General features: G+C 43.9%; 1 protein-coding gene across 1 annotated transcript in view; it reads left to right on the top strand.

Moving 5' to 3' along the window:
- LOC137525649 (transmembrane protein 180-like) overlaps positions 1–12,779 on the top strand; it is a 52,962-nt gene extending 40,183 nt beyond the window's left edge. Inside the window, exons 6-7 of the mRNA XM_068246803.1 lie at positions 10,158–10,301; positions 11,866–12,779. Coding sequence (XP_068102904.1) covers positions 10,158–10,301; positions 11,866–11,995 — 274 coding nt within the window. The 3' untranslated portion in view covers positions 11,996–12,779. The remainder of the gene's footprint in view (positions 1–10,157; positions 10,302–11,865) is intronic.
- The last annotated feature ends 6,333 nt before the right edge of the window (positions 12,780–19,112 follow it).

A 19,112-nucleotide genomic window follows, 5' to 3' on the forward strand; every position in this document is an offset into this window, starting at 1 on the left:
GGCGGGCGCTAGGACCTAGCACACCGCACTGATATGCGGAAGGGACATCACTTCCGCATATAGAGCGGGTGTGTCCGGCGCCCTCTTACTGGTCGGGTCGCCCGCTGATTGAGGTCTGAAGCTAATGCAAGGTGAGGGGGGAGCGGCAGCGCCTAGAGGGGAGGGAGGGGAGAGGGGGGCGCTCCTATCACTCACCACCTGAACGGGGACCCTATACCCCCTGGCTACATATAGTGGGCACATATACCCCCTGGCTACATATAGTGGGCACATATACCCCCTGGCTACATATAGTGGGCACATATACCCCCTGACTACATATAGTGGGCACATATACCCCCTGGCTACATATAGTGGGCACATATACCCCCTGGCTACATATACTGGGCACATATACCCCCTGACTACATTTACTGGGGACATATAACCCTGGCTATATATAGTGGGCACATATACCCCCTGGCTACATATAGTGGGCACATATACCCCCTGGCTACATATAGTGGGCACATATACCCCCTGGCTACATATAGTGGGCACATATACCCCCTGGCTACATATAGTGGGCACATATACCCCCTGGCTACATATACTGGGCACATATACCCCCTGGCTATATATACTGGGCACATATACCCCCTGGCTACATATAGTGGGCACATATACCCCCTGGCTACATATACTGGGCACATATACCCCCTGGCTACATATACTGGGCACATATACCCCCTGGCTACATATACTGGGCACATATACCCCCTGGCTACATATACTGGGCACATATACCCCCTGGCTACATATAGTGGGCACATATACCCGCTGGCTACATATAGTGGGCACATATACCCCCTGGCTACATATAGTGGGCACATATACCCCCTGGCTACATATAATGGGCACATATACCCCTTGGCTACATAGAGTGGGCACATATACCCCCTGGCTACATATGGTGGGCACATATACCCCCTGGCTACATATACTGGGCACATATACCCCCTGGCTACATATACTGGGCTCATATACCCCCTGGCTACATATAGTGGGCACATATACCCCCTGGCTACATATAGTGGGCACATATACCCCCTGGCTACATATAGTGGGCACATATACCCCCTGGCTACATATAGTGGGCACATATACCCCCTGGCTACATATAGTGGGCACATATACCCCCTGGCTACATATAGTGGGCACATATACCCCCTGGCTACATATAGTGGGCACATATACCCCCTGGCTACATATAGTGGGCACATATACCCCCTGGCTACATATAGTGGGCACATATACCCCCTGGCTACATATAGTGGGCACATATACCCCCTAGCTACATTTACTGGGGACATATAACCCTGGCTACATATAGTGGGCACATATTCCCCCTGGCTACATATACTGGGCACATATACCCCCTGGCTACATATAGTGGGCACATATACCCCCTGGCTACATATAGTGGGCACATATACCCCCTAGCTACATTTACTGGGGACATATAACCCTGGCTACATATAGTGGGCACATATTCCCCCTGGCTACATATACTGGGCACATATACCCCCTGGCTACATATAGTGGGCACATATACCCCTTGGCTACATATAGTGGGCACATATACCCCCTGGCTATATATTCTTCGGACACTGGCTGTTTGTCATTATGTGCATTTTCTGGTGAAAATCTGCCTCTTATTATGTGCATTTGCTGGTGAAAATCTGCCTCTTATTATGTGCATTTGCTGGTGAAAAGCTGTCTCTTATGTGCCTTTACTGGTGAAACGCGGTCTCTTGTTATGTGCATTTACTGGTGAAACGCAGTCTCTTGTTATGTGCATTTACTAGTGAAACACAGTCTCTTGTTATGTGCATTTACTGGTGAAACACAGTCTCTTGTTATGTGCATTTACTGGTGAAACGCAGTCTCTTGTTATGTGCATTTACTGGTGAAACGCAGTCTCTTGTTATGTGCATTTACTGGTGAAACGCAGTCTCTTGTTATGTGCATTTACTGGTGAAAAGCGGTCTCTTCTTATGTGCATTTACATAGGGAAAAGCTGTCTCTTATGTGCATTTAGTGGGGAAATTTTGTCAGTAAAAATGATCTTTTGTCAGTAAATTTTTAGGTATTTGTCAGTAAAAAAAATAACGTGAAAGGTTAGCAAAACAGGCAGGCTGCGCGGCGCAATGGGAAAGATACATGCAGCTCACCTTGGGCTTGGCAGGGGGGAGGAGCCGACGTCATCGAGCGAGAGTAGGGTGGCCGCAGGCAGCCATAAATACGCAGTGTGTGACTGTGTCGCACTCGCAGAGCCTCTCAGCTTGAGTCAGTCCAGAGACTAGCAGACTCGCAGGCAGCCAAAGCCAGCCAGGAGCAAGCCCATGGAAGAGGGGTAGGAATGGGGTATCACATGCATGCGTAAAGAGGTAGAAGGTGTGGGTGTAGTTATGTGGTTGGGCGCGGTTAATTTAACCACGCCCATAGGCGCCAGAGAAAATCTTGCACCCAGGTGCCAGGCACCCCAGGCTCACCCCTGATTTCACCTATATGCTCATCTGTGTACTTTGAATGCAAACATCACACAGTGAAAGAAAGCATTCCCCAAAGCATTCCCAGAAGTAAAGTGCAGCTGTATAGAGCAGTGCAGGAGGATCATATTGCGCTGCAATCACAGTGCCTGCAAAGTTACTGAGCTGTGCTGAGCTGAGCCAAAAGCTTCCAATGTGTTCACTGTGCACAACTACGGAACAGCCAGCCTATAATCAGCAGCACGTTATAGCCAGTATGTGTGCTCTACACATATCTGGCAGTGGCACCCATGTCCCCTCTCTCTCATCTACCTGTCTCCCTGCAAGGCTGGCTCCCATCCAACAGAGCGATCCATCTCAGCTCTGCTTCCAGGACCCCGCTGCCCGCTGAGAGGGGGCGTGTCGCTCCTGGCCCCGCCTTTTTTGCGATCCGAATCACTCATTTTGATGATTCGTATGATTCGACTCACTAAATAGATTCGGATCAAAGATCCGAATCGTTCATGATCCAGACAACACTACTATTTCATACAGCCTTATCAATCCCTGCCATGTACTGATGAGGACCAAAAGTCCAAAACAGGCTGTCTACATGTGGGTTTGATATGGCTGTGTAAAATTTAAAGCTATAAGCTTGCTATACACCAGCGGTTCTGGATGCTTGCTTGGCTTACAAGGGCAAAAAGGGATAATTTGCATATTTAGTGGTAGTGCATTGTGGGTAACCACAAATGTTCATTTATAACTGAATTATTGCAAATTTCCTTCTGTTTTAAGAAGGCAATTACACCAAGCTTTGCTTTTTTAGTAGGAGGGCTTTTTGGTCCCTTTTATCCCCCTATACATTCCTAGTAGTTTGGGTCACCCTGAGCTAATTGGTTACTCTGTAGGAAATAAATATGGCAGCCAGGCCTCCATATCCCTCTTACTTCAGTTCCCAAGTAGCTCTGTAGTGAGGAGGATCTGGCAGCTGGCAACTGTCCTGTTTTTTCGTTTGTTCCATTAGTGTGTGACTCACATACCTGAAACAAGCATGCTGCAACTGTGGTGGAACTATCATCAGAGCACCCGATATGCATGCTTGTTCTTGGCTTAACGTATTGGCTGCAAAGAATCAGAAGAACAGCCAGGGAATTGGAATTGTTTACAAATAAATATAGCAGCCTCCATATCCCCCTTACCAAAGGGTCACATTAAACACATCTACTTGTGTAGTACTAAGCAAAAAAATGATGCTCGCAAAAATTAAAAGTGCATTATTTAGCGTATTAAATTGTAAAGCAAGTTATTGCTCTGCTTTCGGGAATGATGCCAAAACGTGACTGTGAAAAGCTGGAATCGTGCATGAGGGACAGGCATAACCATCTCCTGTGTCCGGGGAGCCTCACAGTAGTACAACATTTGCACTGAATGTGACCAGATGTGAGCTCAACCACTGAATAATGCATTTTAGCAGAATGATTTAAACTATGCAGAGAATTCTGCTCTCCCCCAGCTCTCCACCCAGCTGTCTCGGATTAGCATGATGGTGGGATCAGCAGTTTCCAAGACATCAGGGGCTATTCTCTTACATGGTAACAGAGTACCCAGCAAGCTCATAAAGTGTAGAGAAACCGAGAGCCCAATATAGTGTAGTATGTTAAGCATAAATGAAATAAAGGTTATCGTGAGAAAATTATACTCACAAACATGGGTTACCACAAAGGCAACCACTGTATAGGCAGGTGAGGAGATTAGACCTGTCCTCACTCAGGGATAAGAAGTCGCTCTCTGTAGATGCGAAAGGGGGTAGATCACCCCTCCACCAGGGGTGGACACGGTATAGCAGTAGGAGAACAGAGGCGCCAGCAGGATAAAAGCGGATAAAAACTTTAAAACTGAGGCGCTACACCTGCTAATGCCGAAATTCTGTTTTGTCCCCACGTTTATTGCCTGATGAAGCGGGCTGGGCCTGCGAAACGCGTTGCACTTTTTTGGGGTACTATTTAATAAATGTGATTGCTACTATTCAGACAGTCTTTCGTGTCTGCTTTATGGAGGTAAGTCCACCACTTCCTCCCAGCAAATTTTAAAGTTTTTATCCGCTTTTATCCTGCTGGCGCCAGCAAGCTCATGGTGAACCTGATCTCGTGGGAGTGGGTAAGGGGCTACAATGGACCAAAAAGCCCTCTTACCAAAATGCTATGGAAAACAAAAATGTATTTTCTTAAAACAGAAAGCATTTGCAATAATTCAGGTTGGAGTGAGCTCGGAGATGTCTCCCAGTGCATCACTGCTGAATATATGCAAATTATCCATTGTTGTCCCTGTGAGCTAAACACACCTCCAGATCCACTGGAATGCAATGATGTATCAGTTTGTTAAATATACAGAGCCACTATAATCCAACATGAATACAGACTGTTTGGGATTAGTTGACCCTCATAAGTGCATGACATGAATTAATGTGGCTCTACAGTGGGATGCGAAAGTTTGGGCAACCTTGTTAATTGTCATGATTTTCCTATATAAATTGTTGGTTGTTATGATAAGAAAAAGTCAGTTAAACATATCATATAGGAGACAGACACAGTGATATTTGAGAAGTGAAATGAAGTTTATTGGATTTACAGAAAGTGTGCAATAATTGTTTAAACAAAATTAGGCAGGTGCATAAATTTGGGCACCACATTAAAGAAATGAAATCAATATTTAGTAGATCCTCCTTTTGCAGAAATTACAGCCTCTAAACTGTAACGATCGGTGACAACACACAGAGAGAATCTGATTATTGGTGATCTGCAGTATCACCAAGAATACAGATCTATACCTGATTATGGATGATCTGCAGAATCACCAATAATACAGAGATAGCGCTAACCTCTGGACACCTCTAGATATATATATATATATATGGTGAGTGTTTGGTGTAACAGTATGACTTTGAGCAACCCACCTGATGAACAGGTGACCCTAAGCAGTACAGGCGATACTGCTATGAAGGGTACAGAAACCTTCCAGCAGCCTGAGACTCTCCAAGGGGTGGAGTCAGGCTGAAGGTAGGAAGGACCAGATAGTGAGTGACACCTGAAGGTGGATGTCACTGACTGATTTTGGAGACTATCTCTTAAGTGGAGAGAGATAGCTCTCGAGGTCAGGCAAGCCAGGTCGGCAACACACAGACAGATGAAGTACAAAGATAAATGGCTGATTCGGTATCCAAGTCAGGCAGGGATTGGCAACGAGATATCAGATATGCGTGGTACCGAATCAGAAAGCAGAGGGATAGTCAGGAAAGCAACAGGTCATAACAAATAACAAACAATGCCTAGTCTTGGGTGTGAGGTCCGTGGTCTCTACACCCTGGAACTAGTCTGATGTATAACAGAACAATAATACAAGTTCCCTAGTCTTGGGTGTGAGGTCCGTGGTCTCTACACCCTGGAACTAGTCTGAAATATAACAGAATGATAACACAAGTTCCCTAGTCTTGAGTGTGAGGTCCGTGGTCTCTACACCCTGGAACTAGTCTGAAGTATAACAGAATGATAACACAAGTTCCCTAGTCTTGGGTGTGAGGTCCGTGGTCTCTACACCCTGGAACTAGTCTGAAGTATAACAGAATGATAACACAAGTTCCCTAGTCTTGGGTGTGAGGTCCGTGGTCTCTACACCCTGGAACTAGTCTGAAGTATAACAGAATAATAACACAAGTAATCTGGCTCAGTGTGAATTCCCAGGTCCTCCTGGTTCAAACACACTGTTGGATCTGACTAAGGTCTGAGTGCTTCCACGTAGTGATCGCAACGGCAGACAACTTGAGAGTGGCCAGCAGTAACCATATATAGTGCATTGCTCTCTGGCGCCACCCTGAAGTGATTAACCAATGGCTACCAGCTCTTAGGTCAGCTGACCGGCCTGGTCAGCTGATCCCTCCTTGGCCATCATAAAAGTTCTTCCTTTCAGCGCGCGCGTATTCCTAAACCTGTGTGAACTAACAGGCTCAGCCACACTAGCTGCACGCTGCTGCGTACAAACCGCTACGCTGGACGCGGAACCAGCCGCCTTACTGTCGTTACATGCGGCGGCTTTTCCGCGTTCTGCCATGTCACTAGATGCACGCTTCCGCGTGCAGACTGCCGCGTTGGATGCGGAATCAGCCGCCTTGCTGTCAGTACACGCGGCGGCTTCTCCGCGTTTTTCTCACATAAACGTTTCCTGTAGGTTCCAATGAGAGTCTGGATTCTGGATGAAGGTATTTTGGACTATTCCTCTTTACAAAACATCTCTAGTTCATTCAGGTTTGATGGCTTCCGAGCATGGACAGCTCTCTTTAATTCGCACCACAGATTTTCAATTATATTCAGGTCTGGGGACTGAGATGGGCATTCCAGAACGTTGTACTTGTTCCTCTACATGAATGGCTTAGTGGATTTTGAGCAGTGTTTAGGGTCATTGTCTTGTTGAAATATCCAGCCCCGGTGCAGCTTCAGCTCTGTCACTGATTCCTGGACATTGGTCTCCAGAATCTGCTGACACTGAGTGGAATCCATGCGTCCCTCAACTTTGACAAGATTCCCAGTCCCTGCACTGGCCACACAGCCCCACACCATGATAAAACCACCACCATATTTTACTGTAGGTAGAAGGTGTTTTTCTTGGAATGGTGTGTTGTTTTTCCTCCATGCAAAACTCAATTTTAGTTTCATCAGTCCACACAACCTCATTCCAAAATGAAGCTGGCTTGTCCAAATGTGCTTTAGCATACCTCAAGCGGCTCTGTTTGTGCTGTGGGTGGAGAAAAGGCTTCCTCTGCATCCTTCTCGCATACAACATCTTCTTGTGTAAAGTGCGCCGAATGGTTGAACGGTGCACAGTGACTCCATCTGCAGCAAGATCATGTTATAGGTCTTTAGTGCTGGTCTGTGGGTTGACTCTGACTGTTCTCACCATTTGTCGCTTCTGCTCAATCAAGATTATTCTTGGTCTGCCACTTCGAGCCTTAACTTGAACTGAGCATGTGGTCTTCCATTTCCTCAAACTGTGGCAGCTGACTACTCTGAAACAGCTTTCTGTATCCTTCCCCTAAACCATGATGGTGAACAATCTTTGTCTTCAGGTCATTTGAGAGTTGTTTTGAGACCCTTATGTTGCTACTCTTCAGAGAAAATTAAAAGAGGAGGGAAACTTACAGTTGACACCTTAAATACTCTTTCTCATAATTGGATTCATCTGTGTATGTAGGTCAGGGGTCACTGAGCTTACCAAGCCAATTTGAGTTCCAATAAATAGTTCTAAAGGTTTTGGAATCAATAAAATGACAACAGTGCCCAAATTTATGCACCTGCCTAATTTTATCTAAACAATTATTGCGCACTTTCTGTAAATCCAATAAACTTAATTTCACTTCTCAAATATCACTGTGTGTGTCTCCTACATGATATATTTAACTGACATTTTTTATCGTAACAACCAACGATTTATACAGGAAAATCATGACAATTAACAAGGTTGCCCAAAGTTGCAGAATACCCAGCAACCTCATGGTGAACCAGAGCTCATAGGAGTTCTTATTAACAATTTCAGCCCTCAGGGATTTTTCACCTTCTGCATCAGAGCAATTTTCACCTCCCATTCATTCGCTAATAACTTTATCACTACTTATCACAATTTATTGATCTATATCTTGTTTTTTCAGCCACTAATTAGGCTTTCTTTGGGTGGTACATTTTGCTAAGAGCCACTTTACTGTAAATGCATTTTAACAGGATTAATAAGAAAAAAATGGAAAAAAAATCATTATTTCTCTGTTTTCTGCCATTATAGCTTTAAAATAATCCACGCTACCATAATTAAAACCTATGTATTTTATTTGCCCGTATGTCTCGGTTATTGTACCATTTAAATTCTGTCCCTATCACAATGTATGGCACCAATATTTTATTTGGAAATAAGGGTGCATTGTTTCCGTTTTGCGTCCATCACTATTTACAAGCTTATAATTTAAAAAATGTTTTTTGTTTTTTTTAATTGTAATTTTTATTTTTTTACCATAAAAAATGTATTTGGGTAATATTTTGGTGTGGGACATAAACAATAAATTTTTTAATGTTATGTGTGTAAATTGTAATGTAAAAAATGTGTAGATGTAGTTTTACTATTTGGTCACAAGATGGCCACCTTCGTTTTTGTTTTCCCTCCTTGTACTTCTCGCTAAGCGGAAGTACAAGGGGGATGCGGACATTTTTCCGGGCAGAAGAACTGAAGCCTCACGGGTGAGCGCTTCGGTTTTTCTGCGGGGGACAGGGATCGGTGATCGGGAACCATGTTCCCTTTCACTGATCCCAGGGCTACCGGGGGACACAACGGGGGCACAGGGGCGTGCGCAGGAGAGCAGCCGCCCGGACGTGAGCGTCACGTCTGGCCGGCTGAAAGGCAAATGCAACCTAGGATTTGTAGTTTTATCACAGCAGGAGATCCAAGGTTCCCTACCGCTGGATTATAGTATACAGTCAGTGACAAGACTATATAATCTCTGTGGAAAAGAACTAGGTAAACCGTGATGTACTGCCTCAGCCGAACTGTGACTGTCCTTTTTATTGTGTCCCTTTTATTACAAAAATAATAACCAAAAATTGGCCTTTGACAATAGATTAGCCTGAGTGCTGTACCACCTGGCGTCTGTACCAAGCGGCACATGTGTGACATCACACACACGCCTGGTGCTACTTGGTACAGGCACTCGCTAACAGGGGTGGCAGCAGATGACACCGGGAGTCGGGCCAGCATGCACGGAGGGGGGGGGAGCATTGTACACTTGGGGGACAGTGGCCGGGGGTCTGACACATACGTCAGTCATCGCAGTATTAGACGCCGTTACCAGGGCGCACCCAATCAAGCACTTTTGACCAAGATTTTCTAGCATGTCCGATCAATGCATTCAACCATTTTTGGCCCAAAATCAAATCCTCAATTGGGCGGACATGCAGCACCTATTTTCATCCAATTTGATACAATTATTGAATCAGATGGTTGATCGGGCTGCACAATCACTAGATGTATGGCCATTTTTAGGGACAGTTAGTAACATGACTATATACACTATGTAAAACTGCTGCAGAAGATGTCAACGCTATATAAATACGCAATGGTGATAAAAGAGGTGATTGCTATACCTCCAACACGTACAGCTGTGCAGTCGTCAGACCTTACACAATCCAGTCATAAATTTGGGTAACAGGAACTGATTGCATGAACAAAACCAGAGCAGCAATAAAAATCCCTTCACAGGATGTAAACCATTCCAACTCTGTACAAATACAAAACTGGAAGACAATACCCACAATAACCAAATAGAATGTGTACAAGGACAGCACAGTTCAACTTACTGTATCTTTACATGTTTATGCCATACATGTTACAGATAAAACTTAAGTGCTCATCATCAGTGGACATTACAGAGCCATAGGACTATTTACTGGAGATAACAAGCATGTAGAATTGTTGATATGTAGTAACTGAGCAACACAGCTCTCCGGCATGGGGGTACCACTGATTCACACAGTAAGGAGTGCAAATCAAACAGTCTTTCGGAATGAATTATTCTGACTCACATCCATTGAAATCTATTCTTGTTATGCTTTGTAGGTCTCCTTTGTCCTCCATGGTCTTTGGAACAAATGCTCTATTCACAAAGCCTGCCCAGTCCCTGGCACCCATGTTTGTTGTCACTATCCTTAATCAGTATGGATATGAACATTTAAACAACAAAGCTGACCAGCCAGATCCCAAGTAAGTTCTCGTGTGACCTTGTATTGTTCCTTTTAGCAGTGGCAGATTAATGCGTACCCAAGATAACATGTGCCATGATGAGATAAACGTGTATGTACAGTACAAAGCATATTAATAACTAGGCTGTTTTACTTGTTTTATTTTGCTGCATGAAAGAGTTATTTTTTAGGCTTGGAAGTGACAGCTTCTGTCTTGTTGGTAGCTTGTCAGGAATATAGTAAACATCACTGATATGCAAATTACAGCTATAAAAGTTTCCCTGGCAGAATACAACTTCTGAGAGCATAGGGAGATGGCATAAGGTCAATAGTTCATGTATGTTAACTCTGGGACTCCTAATAGGCTGCCATTGAGCAGAGAGAGCAAATCGTTCAATCTACTTAGTAAATGTATAAAATAAAATTGTGGCATATCTAAAAAAGTCATTTTAGGAGTAGGCTACGATAAATACAATTGTTTGTCTCATCAGTTTATTTTCACCTCAGGTTCACTTTAAAGCGGACCCAAACCAAACATTTTTTTAAATTCAGAATATTTAGTTGCACAACTCTGACACATACAAAGATAAATAAACACTCCTTCAAGCCTATGAGCATTTCAGTGCATGCTTTTCACCCTTCTCTTTTCATAACTAGGGTTATACAGGTGGCAGCCATTAGCAATTCCTCCTTTGCTGGACATCATCTCCTCCACCAGTCTGCCGGATTCTGTCCCGGCAATATGAAAGAAAGGGAGGGTTTCCTCCAATAAATGTAAAATATTTTATATTTGTCATCATGCAGCTGAAAAAAGGCTGCTATTTATTATTATTATAATTTAGAAAATAGATTTTATTTCTGAAATCCTGTATTTTTAATTTGGGTCCACTTTAAGTCAAGAATTTCTGTTAAAGCTTTTTTAAAGCCCAACTCCATGATTTTTTATTTTATTTTAATTTTAGTTTTGAATAGTATGGAAAGGGATTGGGGGCATTTGTCCTGAGGACAATCAAGTGTAACTAAAATAACTCCTTGGTGTATGGATGGACTGCTGACAACTAATACAAAATGGGGTTATGGAGCTATCTGGTGGTTAAATAGGGGAACTGCTAGTATAATGACAAACTCTTGTCTGCCTGGACTGGGCCAAAATTAAACTGTACCAGAGCTGACATAAATTAAAGGTTTTGTACAACTATACGAACTTGCTTGGAAAACAGATCAGTCATAAAAGCCATAATTAACATTTGTGCACAGAGCTTATACTTTTCTGACTGTTTGATCAAATCAAAGATAGCTTTCTTGGCATGACCAAGTTGCATACAGGCATTGCCAAAGCAGGGAGAAATAAGGGGAAATAATAACTTCCCCTCCCGGGAGTCAAACCCAGGCTGCCTGGGTGAAAACCAGGAATCCTCACCACTAGACCATACGGGAGTTTGACTGGGAAATTGACTGGGATGATTTGATTACCTGAAAGGTTGGCCACAGACCTTCTTGTATTAGGACCTCAGTCCACTTGGGTAGTAAGTAATTGTATGAAGCTTTTTGTCCACGTCAGTCTCATTAACTCTTCTTGTGTTTAGTCTGTTTTTAGGTCTCCACGATGCCATGTTCTACTTGACTTGCCTGGTTCCTCTGTGCATTTCCCTCATACAGATTTTCATCTGGATGCCCTACTCTATCCGGAGCAGCCATGTAACTGATACCCACTGAGTGACTGAAACCAAAGTTTATAACAGAGGAACTCTGGTCTGTAAGCCACAGTCTACAATCCTTTCTTCATCTCTTGCACAGTCAGACTGCTATCTTTATTTTTAGCAGAAAACTGTTAAATCCTTTTTCTTTTACTTTATAATGTTGACCTCATCATTTTGGGTCCTACAGCTACACCTTTCATTGGTGTAAGTGGGAGGTACTAGCTGGGGCGGGAATGTTTAGGCCACTTATGTGACTGAGGAAAGGACAAGTCTACTGCCAGCTATGTCTAGCCGAGATGCCAGCAGTGACAACATTGCATTTTTAGGTACTGCCAAAGACTGCGTTGCTTTGTAGTTAACAAAGATATTATGGTGCCAAGAGAAATGCCTATTCATCAGGAATGTGCACTTATTGTTACCAGCCCAAAGGAAGTGTTTTTCTCTGGAGGTACTTAGGACTATAGCCCACTAGAGCATTTTTAGCCACATTTTGCGATTCTGAAATGCTAAGCTAATGAAAGTTAATAGAGGTGAGCCCACAGGAGCTATAGCAATTTGCCTAAAATCACAATCGCACTGCAAGCAGCATTTTCAGAGCGATTTAAAAAAAATTAAAATAAACAGATACTCATCTAAGGAGAGTGAAGGCTCTGGGTCCTAATGAGCCTTCCTGGTCCCCATGTTCCAGCACTGGCTCTGACGATCGGTCAGAGACTGCTTTCTGCCACTGCCCGAGGCTTCGGAAGTCTTTGTAAGCCCAAATGCCCCTGAAGACGGGCCCCTCTGTACTGCGCATGCGTGAGCACGATGTGCAGTATGGAGCCGCCTTTCTTCGGGAGCACTCAGACTCCCAAAGACTTCCAAAGCCTCCTGCGGTGGAATATTTTAACCAGGTATCCAACACTGGAATGCGGGGACCTCGACAGGAATGGGAAGGGTCATTAGGACCTAGAGCCTTCCCTTTCCTTAGGAAAGTATCTGACTTTTATTTTTTAAACTAGCTTCAGATTCTCTTTAACGATTCTGCAGCCAATTTATTTAGATGCATGTGCTCCAGGCCAATTTATTTTAGCACATTTTTTATTTCTTATTTGTTACATCTCCTTGCTACTAATTAGTACTGCTGCAATGTGTATTTGTGGCCTCTTGAGACATTAACAGATGACTTCTGCTCCCAGTTATATCCTCTGCTAGCAGAGAGACATCAAAGCATTCCAAGAATTTACAGCACAGCAAGATCTGTTGGCAGACGTCAAAAGCACTGCATTACCTCAAACAAGGTTATTCCTTTGAAGTTTCTAATGGGTTAATGGGGCTAAAAATCACTTTCCTCTAAATCGCTCTGGAAATTGCTCTACTTTACGTTGCAAAATTGCTGTTTTGATTAGGAATGCAAGTGGGCTCCTGGGCCTAAAAACACTTATAGATAGAATACTAAATACATTAAATTGAGTAACTGTTCAAGTCTAATGGCTCTGCTGGCTGCTCCATTACCACTCCTGCCTGCCCATGCCTATATACAGTGGAGGAAATAATTATTTGACCCCTCACGGATTTTGTAAGTTTGTCCAATGACAAAGAAATGAAAAGTCTCAGAACAGTATCATTTCAATGGTAGGTTTATTTTAACAGTGGCAGATAGCACATCAAAAGGAAAATCGAAAAAATAACCTTAAATAAAAGATAGCAACTGATTTGCATTTCATTGAGTGAAATAAGTTTTTGAACCCTCTAACAATAAAAGACTTAATACTTAGTGGAAAAACCCTTGTTTGCAAGCACAGAGGTCAAACGTTTCTTGTAATTGATGACCAAGTTTGCACACATTTTAGGAGGAATGTTGGTCCACTCCTCTTTGCAGATCATCTCTAAATCCCTAAGGTTTCGAGGCTGTCTCTGTGCAACTCTGAGCTTGAGCTCCCTCCATAGGTTTTCTATTGGATTAAGGTCCGGAGACTGACTAGGCCACTCCATGACCTTAATGTGCTTCTTCTTGAGCCACTCCTTTGTTGCCTTTGCTGTATGTTTTGGGTCATTGTCGTGCGGGAACACCCATCCACGACCCATTTTCAGTTTCCTGGCAGAGGGAAGGAGGTCGTCGTTCAGGATTTCACGATCCATGGCTCCGTCCATTTTCCCGTTAATGCGATTAAGTTGTCCTGTGCCCGTAGCAGAAAAACACCCCTAAAGCAAAATGTTTCCACCTCCATGCTTGACGGTTGGGGGGACGGTGTTTTGGGGGTCATAGGCAGCATTTTTCTTCCTCCAAACACAGCGAGTTGAGTTAATGCCAAAGAGCTCTATTTTGGTCTCATCAGACCACAGCACCTTCTCCCAGTCACTCACAGAATCATTCAGGTGTTCATTGGCAAACTTCAGACGGGCCTGCACGTGTGCCTTCTTGAGCAGGGGGACCTTGCGAGCCCTGCAGGATTTTAATCCATTGCGGTGTAATGTGTTTCCAATGGTTTTCTTGGTGACTGTGGTCCCTGCTAATTTGAGGTCATTCACCAACTCCTCCCATGTAGTTCTAGGATGCTTTTTCACCTTTCTCAGAACCATTGACACCCCACGAGGTGAGATCTTGTGTGGAGCCCCAGAACGAGGTCGATTGATGGTCATTTTGTGCTCCTTCCATTTTCGAACAATCGCACCAACAGTTGTCACCTTCTCTCCCAGCTTCTTGCTAATGGTTTTGTAGCCCATTCCAGCCTTGTGCAGGTCTACAATTTTGTCTCTGACATCCTTTGGTCTTTCCCATGTTGGAGAGTTTGGAGTCTGCTTGATTGATTGATTCTGTGGACAGGTGTCTTTTATACAGGTGACTAGTTAAGACAGGTGTCCTTAATGAGGGTGACTAATTGAGTAGTAGTAGTGTCTAACCACTCTGTGGGAGCCAGAACTCTTAATGGTTGGTAGGGGTTCAAAAACTTATTTCACTCAATGAAATGCAAATCAGTTGCTATCTTTAATTTAAGGTTATTTTTTCGATTTTCCTTTTGATGTGCTATCTGCCACTGTTAAAATAAACTTACCATTGAAATGATACTGTTCTGAGACTTTTCATTTCATTGTCATTGGACAAACTTACAAAATCAGTGATGGGTCAAATAATTATTTCCTCCACTGTACATGTGTGTCATGATGTCATTGTATGTGGTGTTTATTGAAACACCCAGGTATGTTAGCCTGCGCCAGCATTTACGTCCCACCATGTGCACCAATCCAAAGACGGGGAAGTAAATGATGGGGAAACGGTAGGATGAGCATGTCACATGAGAAAAAGAGAGAGGCGAGGGTCACTTTGGCAGGAGTAGTTAGAGAGGAGTGGGCGGAGCTATAAAGATAAGATGATACTGGCAGGCATGAATGTTATAATATGAATACAGTACACATTTTATAATATAAACAATACCCCCTTCAAGCACCAGCACCACATGATGGACTGAAACATGCATTATATAAAAAGCTTCATCAACCAGTATTTAACTACATGAAATTATATTAGTGGAATCAAGGAGTATTACAGGTTTAGCAACTGCCTGTATTAGTCTCAGTAGAAGTAAACAGAAATGCTTGATTCTTTCCCATGCTTCTACCACTCTCAGGGCCTGTGCTTCCAAAGAGGTGAAGTGGGCAATTGCTCCAGAGCCTGAAGGGCCCCCCAAGGTATCTCCCCCCTTGTAGCTATGGTGACCTATGGGTGCAAGGCTTAATTGCACTACCTGCTGCAGAGATTAAAGCTCAGCCGAATGCTTTTGAGGGGACCTATGATGGACACCTAATGATATCTTGTGATGGTGTGTGTGGGGGGAATGTAGCCTGGCACCCGGCTCGCGGGTCCTGGGAGTGAATTTTCTGTGGGTGGAGGGGGGGGGGGTGTCAGCCCCCCCCCAGGTACTTTTGCCCCCAGGGCCCCATTATAGCTAGAAGCGGCCCTGAGCACTCTTTTCAACTGTTTATAGTACAAGAAGTGCCTATTGTGTTTATAGTACTAGTAGTCTTTGTAGATTCTCTGCATATTTACTGAAATTACACAGCCACTCTTGACTTACCGGTACTTCCATAGGATAGCAACTAACAATCTGCACATAGAAGCTACTTGTCAAATTATAGTTTGTTATTCATGTAGTTGTCCAGAAATGTCCATAGATGTAGCAAGGGAGAAAGGTTTTACTATGACTAATGAGTTTTACATGACATTATCTACAAAAACAACTACAGGGTGGGCCATTTATATGGATACACTTTAATATGGCCATTTATATGGATACACAATTTTATGTGAATGGTGAAGTTAACAAACAAAATCACCGCTACTGATCTAACACTAACCCACATTGAATAGATCCCTCCAAGACTGTTGGAACAAAAAATTGATGGTATGGTGTGGTTTATGGGGTGTATCCATAGATAAGGTGTATCCATATAAATGGCCCACCCTGTATATTATTTAAGGCTAAATTTAACACTACAAACTTTCATTTTATGCATGAGAATTGGCATGTGAATTTTCATACGGAAAGAAAGAAAAATGCAGGAATGTTTGGATGCGGCTAACATATATAACTTCCTTCCTCTTTGCTTTCTATGTTCTTTCCACATTTCACATGAGTAGCCATTGAGATCAGTGCGTAATTCGGACGCCAACTTGTGTGGCATGCGAAAAATTTACCAGGCTGTTTGTAGTTTTGTTCACAATACAACGCAAACAAACAATTGCACTTAATGGAAACTGGACCAATGACTTTCATTAGTACACAAATTATTGTTCTGCAAAAAAGCTAACAAAATGCACAAATAGAAACAAACTAGGCCTATTAAATGGCCTTTTTTTTCTAAACCTGAGGATTTCCCTTTGCCTCTTAAAAAATAATACATTGGCCAATTCTTAAGCTATACTGTACTGTTTGGAATGCTAGGACTATTTTTCTGCTGAACTCCTTATTGACCAGTTCACACTTGAATGCTGCCCTGCCCAGACTAGGCAGTAAACTGAAAATGGACTGGTTGAGTATTGCAGTTATTTTCTGTGGGCCAGTTGACATTGACCTGTTTCATTTCGGTCCATTTCAGAAAATTCTGGCTGCTAGGCATTTTCAGAACAGCAGATAGTGCTGCTATTCATAAATTGCATACCTTAACTATGGAGGAGCACAATGCAGATAAAGTACTGCTTCCAGCATTGCGTGAATTCTGCCTAAGCGATAGTTACTCTATGCGTGTCATTGCTAATTTTCACATTTAATGCCATATTGTGGCCTTTTCCAAAATCATTCTGCATTGTTCCACTTGAAATTCCGGATTATATCAATTCTAGGGTACTTTTACTCTGTATCCCATTGCAATGCAACTAACAATATAATCTCAATTAAAGCGGAACTGAAGATTCTTAAAACAAAAAAAAAAAGAGTTTCACTTACCTGCGGTTTCTGCCAGCCCCCTGCAGCCGCCCTGTGGCCTCGACATCCTGGAGCGATGCTCCGGTCCCCCAGCGCAGCTCTTTTGGTTTTGCCGACTTTCAACTCGACGTCCACACTCTTGTTCACGTCACCGTGGCCGTCCTGCACATGTGCAGTATGCATACTACAGGATGCCTGCGCATGCAGGCACGCGGACAAGAGCGAGGATGCGCGCGGTCAGGAACGCACAGGCGCAGTGGCTTCACTGGGAAACTGGACCTAAGCCACGGCAGGGGACTGGAGCATCGTTTTAAGACGTCAAGGGCACAGGGTGGCTGCAGGGGGCTGGCGGGAGCCCCAGGTAAGTGAAACTTTTTTTTTTTTAAGAATCTTTAGTTCCGTTTTAAGTATAATCATATAATGAATCTGACTTTTTAATAGCGTTGCATTGCGATCCTGGCTTTCAGGATGCTCAGCGTAATGTGATTTGTGAAAGTTCTCGTACTTGTTTTCTTTCTTAAAATTCACATTCTTCTATGCTGCTGTATTTATAGTTATGTAAAAAGTGACACATTGGCCCTTTATGGTCACAGAAACATATTATGTGTGTCTGCATAAACCATCTCCTTTCTACATGTTAGCCAATCACTACTTTACTTGACACTAAAATGTGAAAATGTTGTACTGGGTTTTTTGTATGTTTTTTTGGGGTTTTTTTTTGTCAAATTGTGGTGTGGTGTTTGTAAAAAAAAAACACGTATTTTGTGGATACATTTTTGTATCTAACTTTAAACTACACTACAAGAATTACAGTAATATGAATCTAAAACATTTGCAGTAAATGTCTCACTACATACTGTTATGTAACAATAATTGTCTACATTGGTAGTAGAAGCATCCCAATGGCAATGTAAGGTCTGGTACACACCATGTCTGTGGGTGTGTCAGCCAAATACTCATCCTCCAGGATGGCTGCTACACGAGAAGAAACCTGCTCCACCCCCCAAAGGAAACACCTCGAAATTAATTAAAGGGACTCCGAGCTCAGAGTAAAAATAAAATTTGAACTTACCCAGGGCTTTCTCCATCCCAGCCCTGGTCGGGACGTCCCACGCCGGCCTCCTGGCTCTTCTCCCGGCGGCTGTCCGCATAGCGCGGACAGGCCGGTCCCCCGGGCGACACTGGCGAGTGTCGGGCCTTCTCTTTCCGTATACGTCACGAATGACGTCACACGCCGGCCGCCGCGCGTCATGACGGCGGCCGGCGTGACAGCATGGCGCATGTGCGATTAAACCGCGCATGCGCCGTGCTGTCACGCCGGCCGCCGTCATGACGCGTGGCGGCCAGCGTGTGACGTCATTCGTGACGTATACGGAAGGTGAAGGCCCGACACCCGCCAGTGTCGCCCGGGGGACCGGCCTGTCCGCGCTATGCGGACAGCCGCCGGGAGAAGAGCCAGGAGGCCGGCGTGGGACGTCCCGACCAGGGCTGGGATGGAGAAAGCCCTGGGTAAGTTCAAATTTTATTTTTACTCTGAGCTCGGAGTCACTTTAAGCAGACAGCTCCTATAAATCCTCCCCTGTATTTACCTCCTCAGTTTTAGTGTGTTTCCCACACCAAAGGAGAAGCACCTCATGAGGCAGGACTATACCTGTCTCCCAGGATTCTTGGCCTCCTTCCCCGATGGCAGATGGGACTGCGTGTAGAGCTCTCCCCGCTCTGGGTGGCTGC

The sequence above is a fragment of the Hyperolius riggenbachi genome, chromosome 7 (assembly GCF_040937935.1).
Source record: "Hyperolius riggenbachi isolate aHypRig1 chromosome 7, aHypRig1.pri, whole genome shotgun sequence".
Lineage (NCBI taxonomy): Eukaryota > Metazoa > Chordata > Amphibia > Anura > Hyperoliidae > Hyperolius > Hyperolius riggenbachi.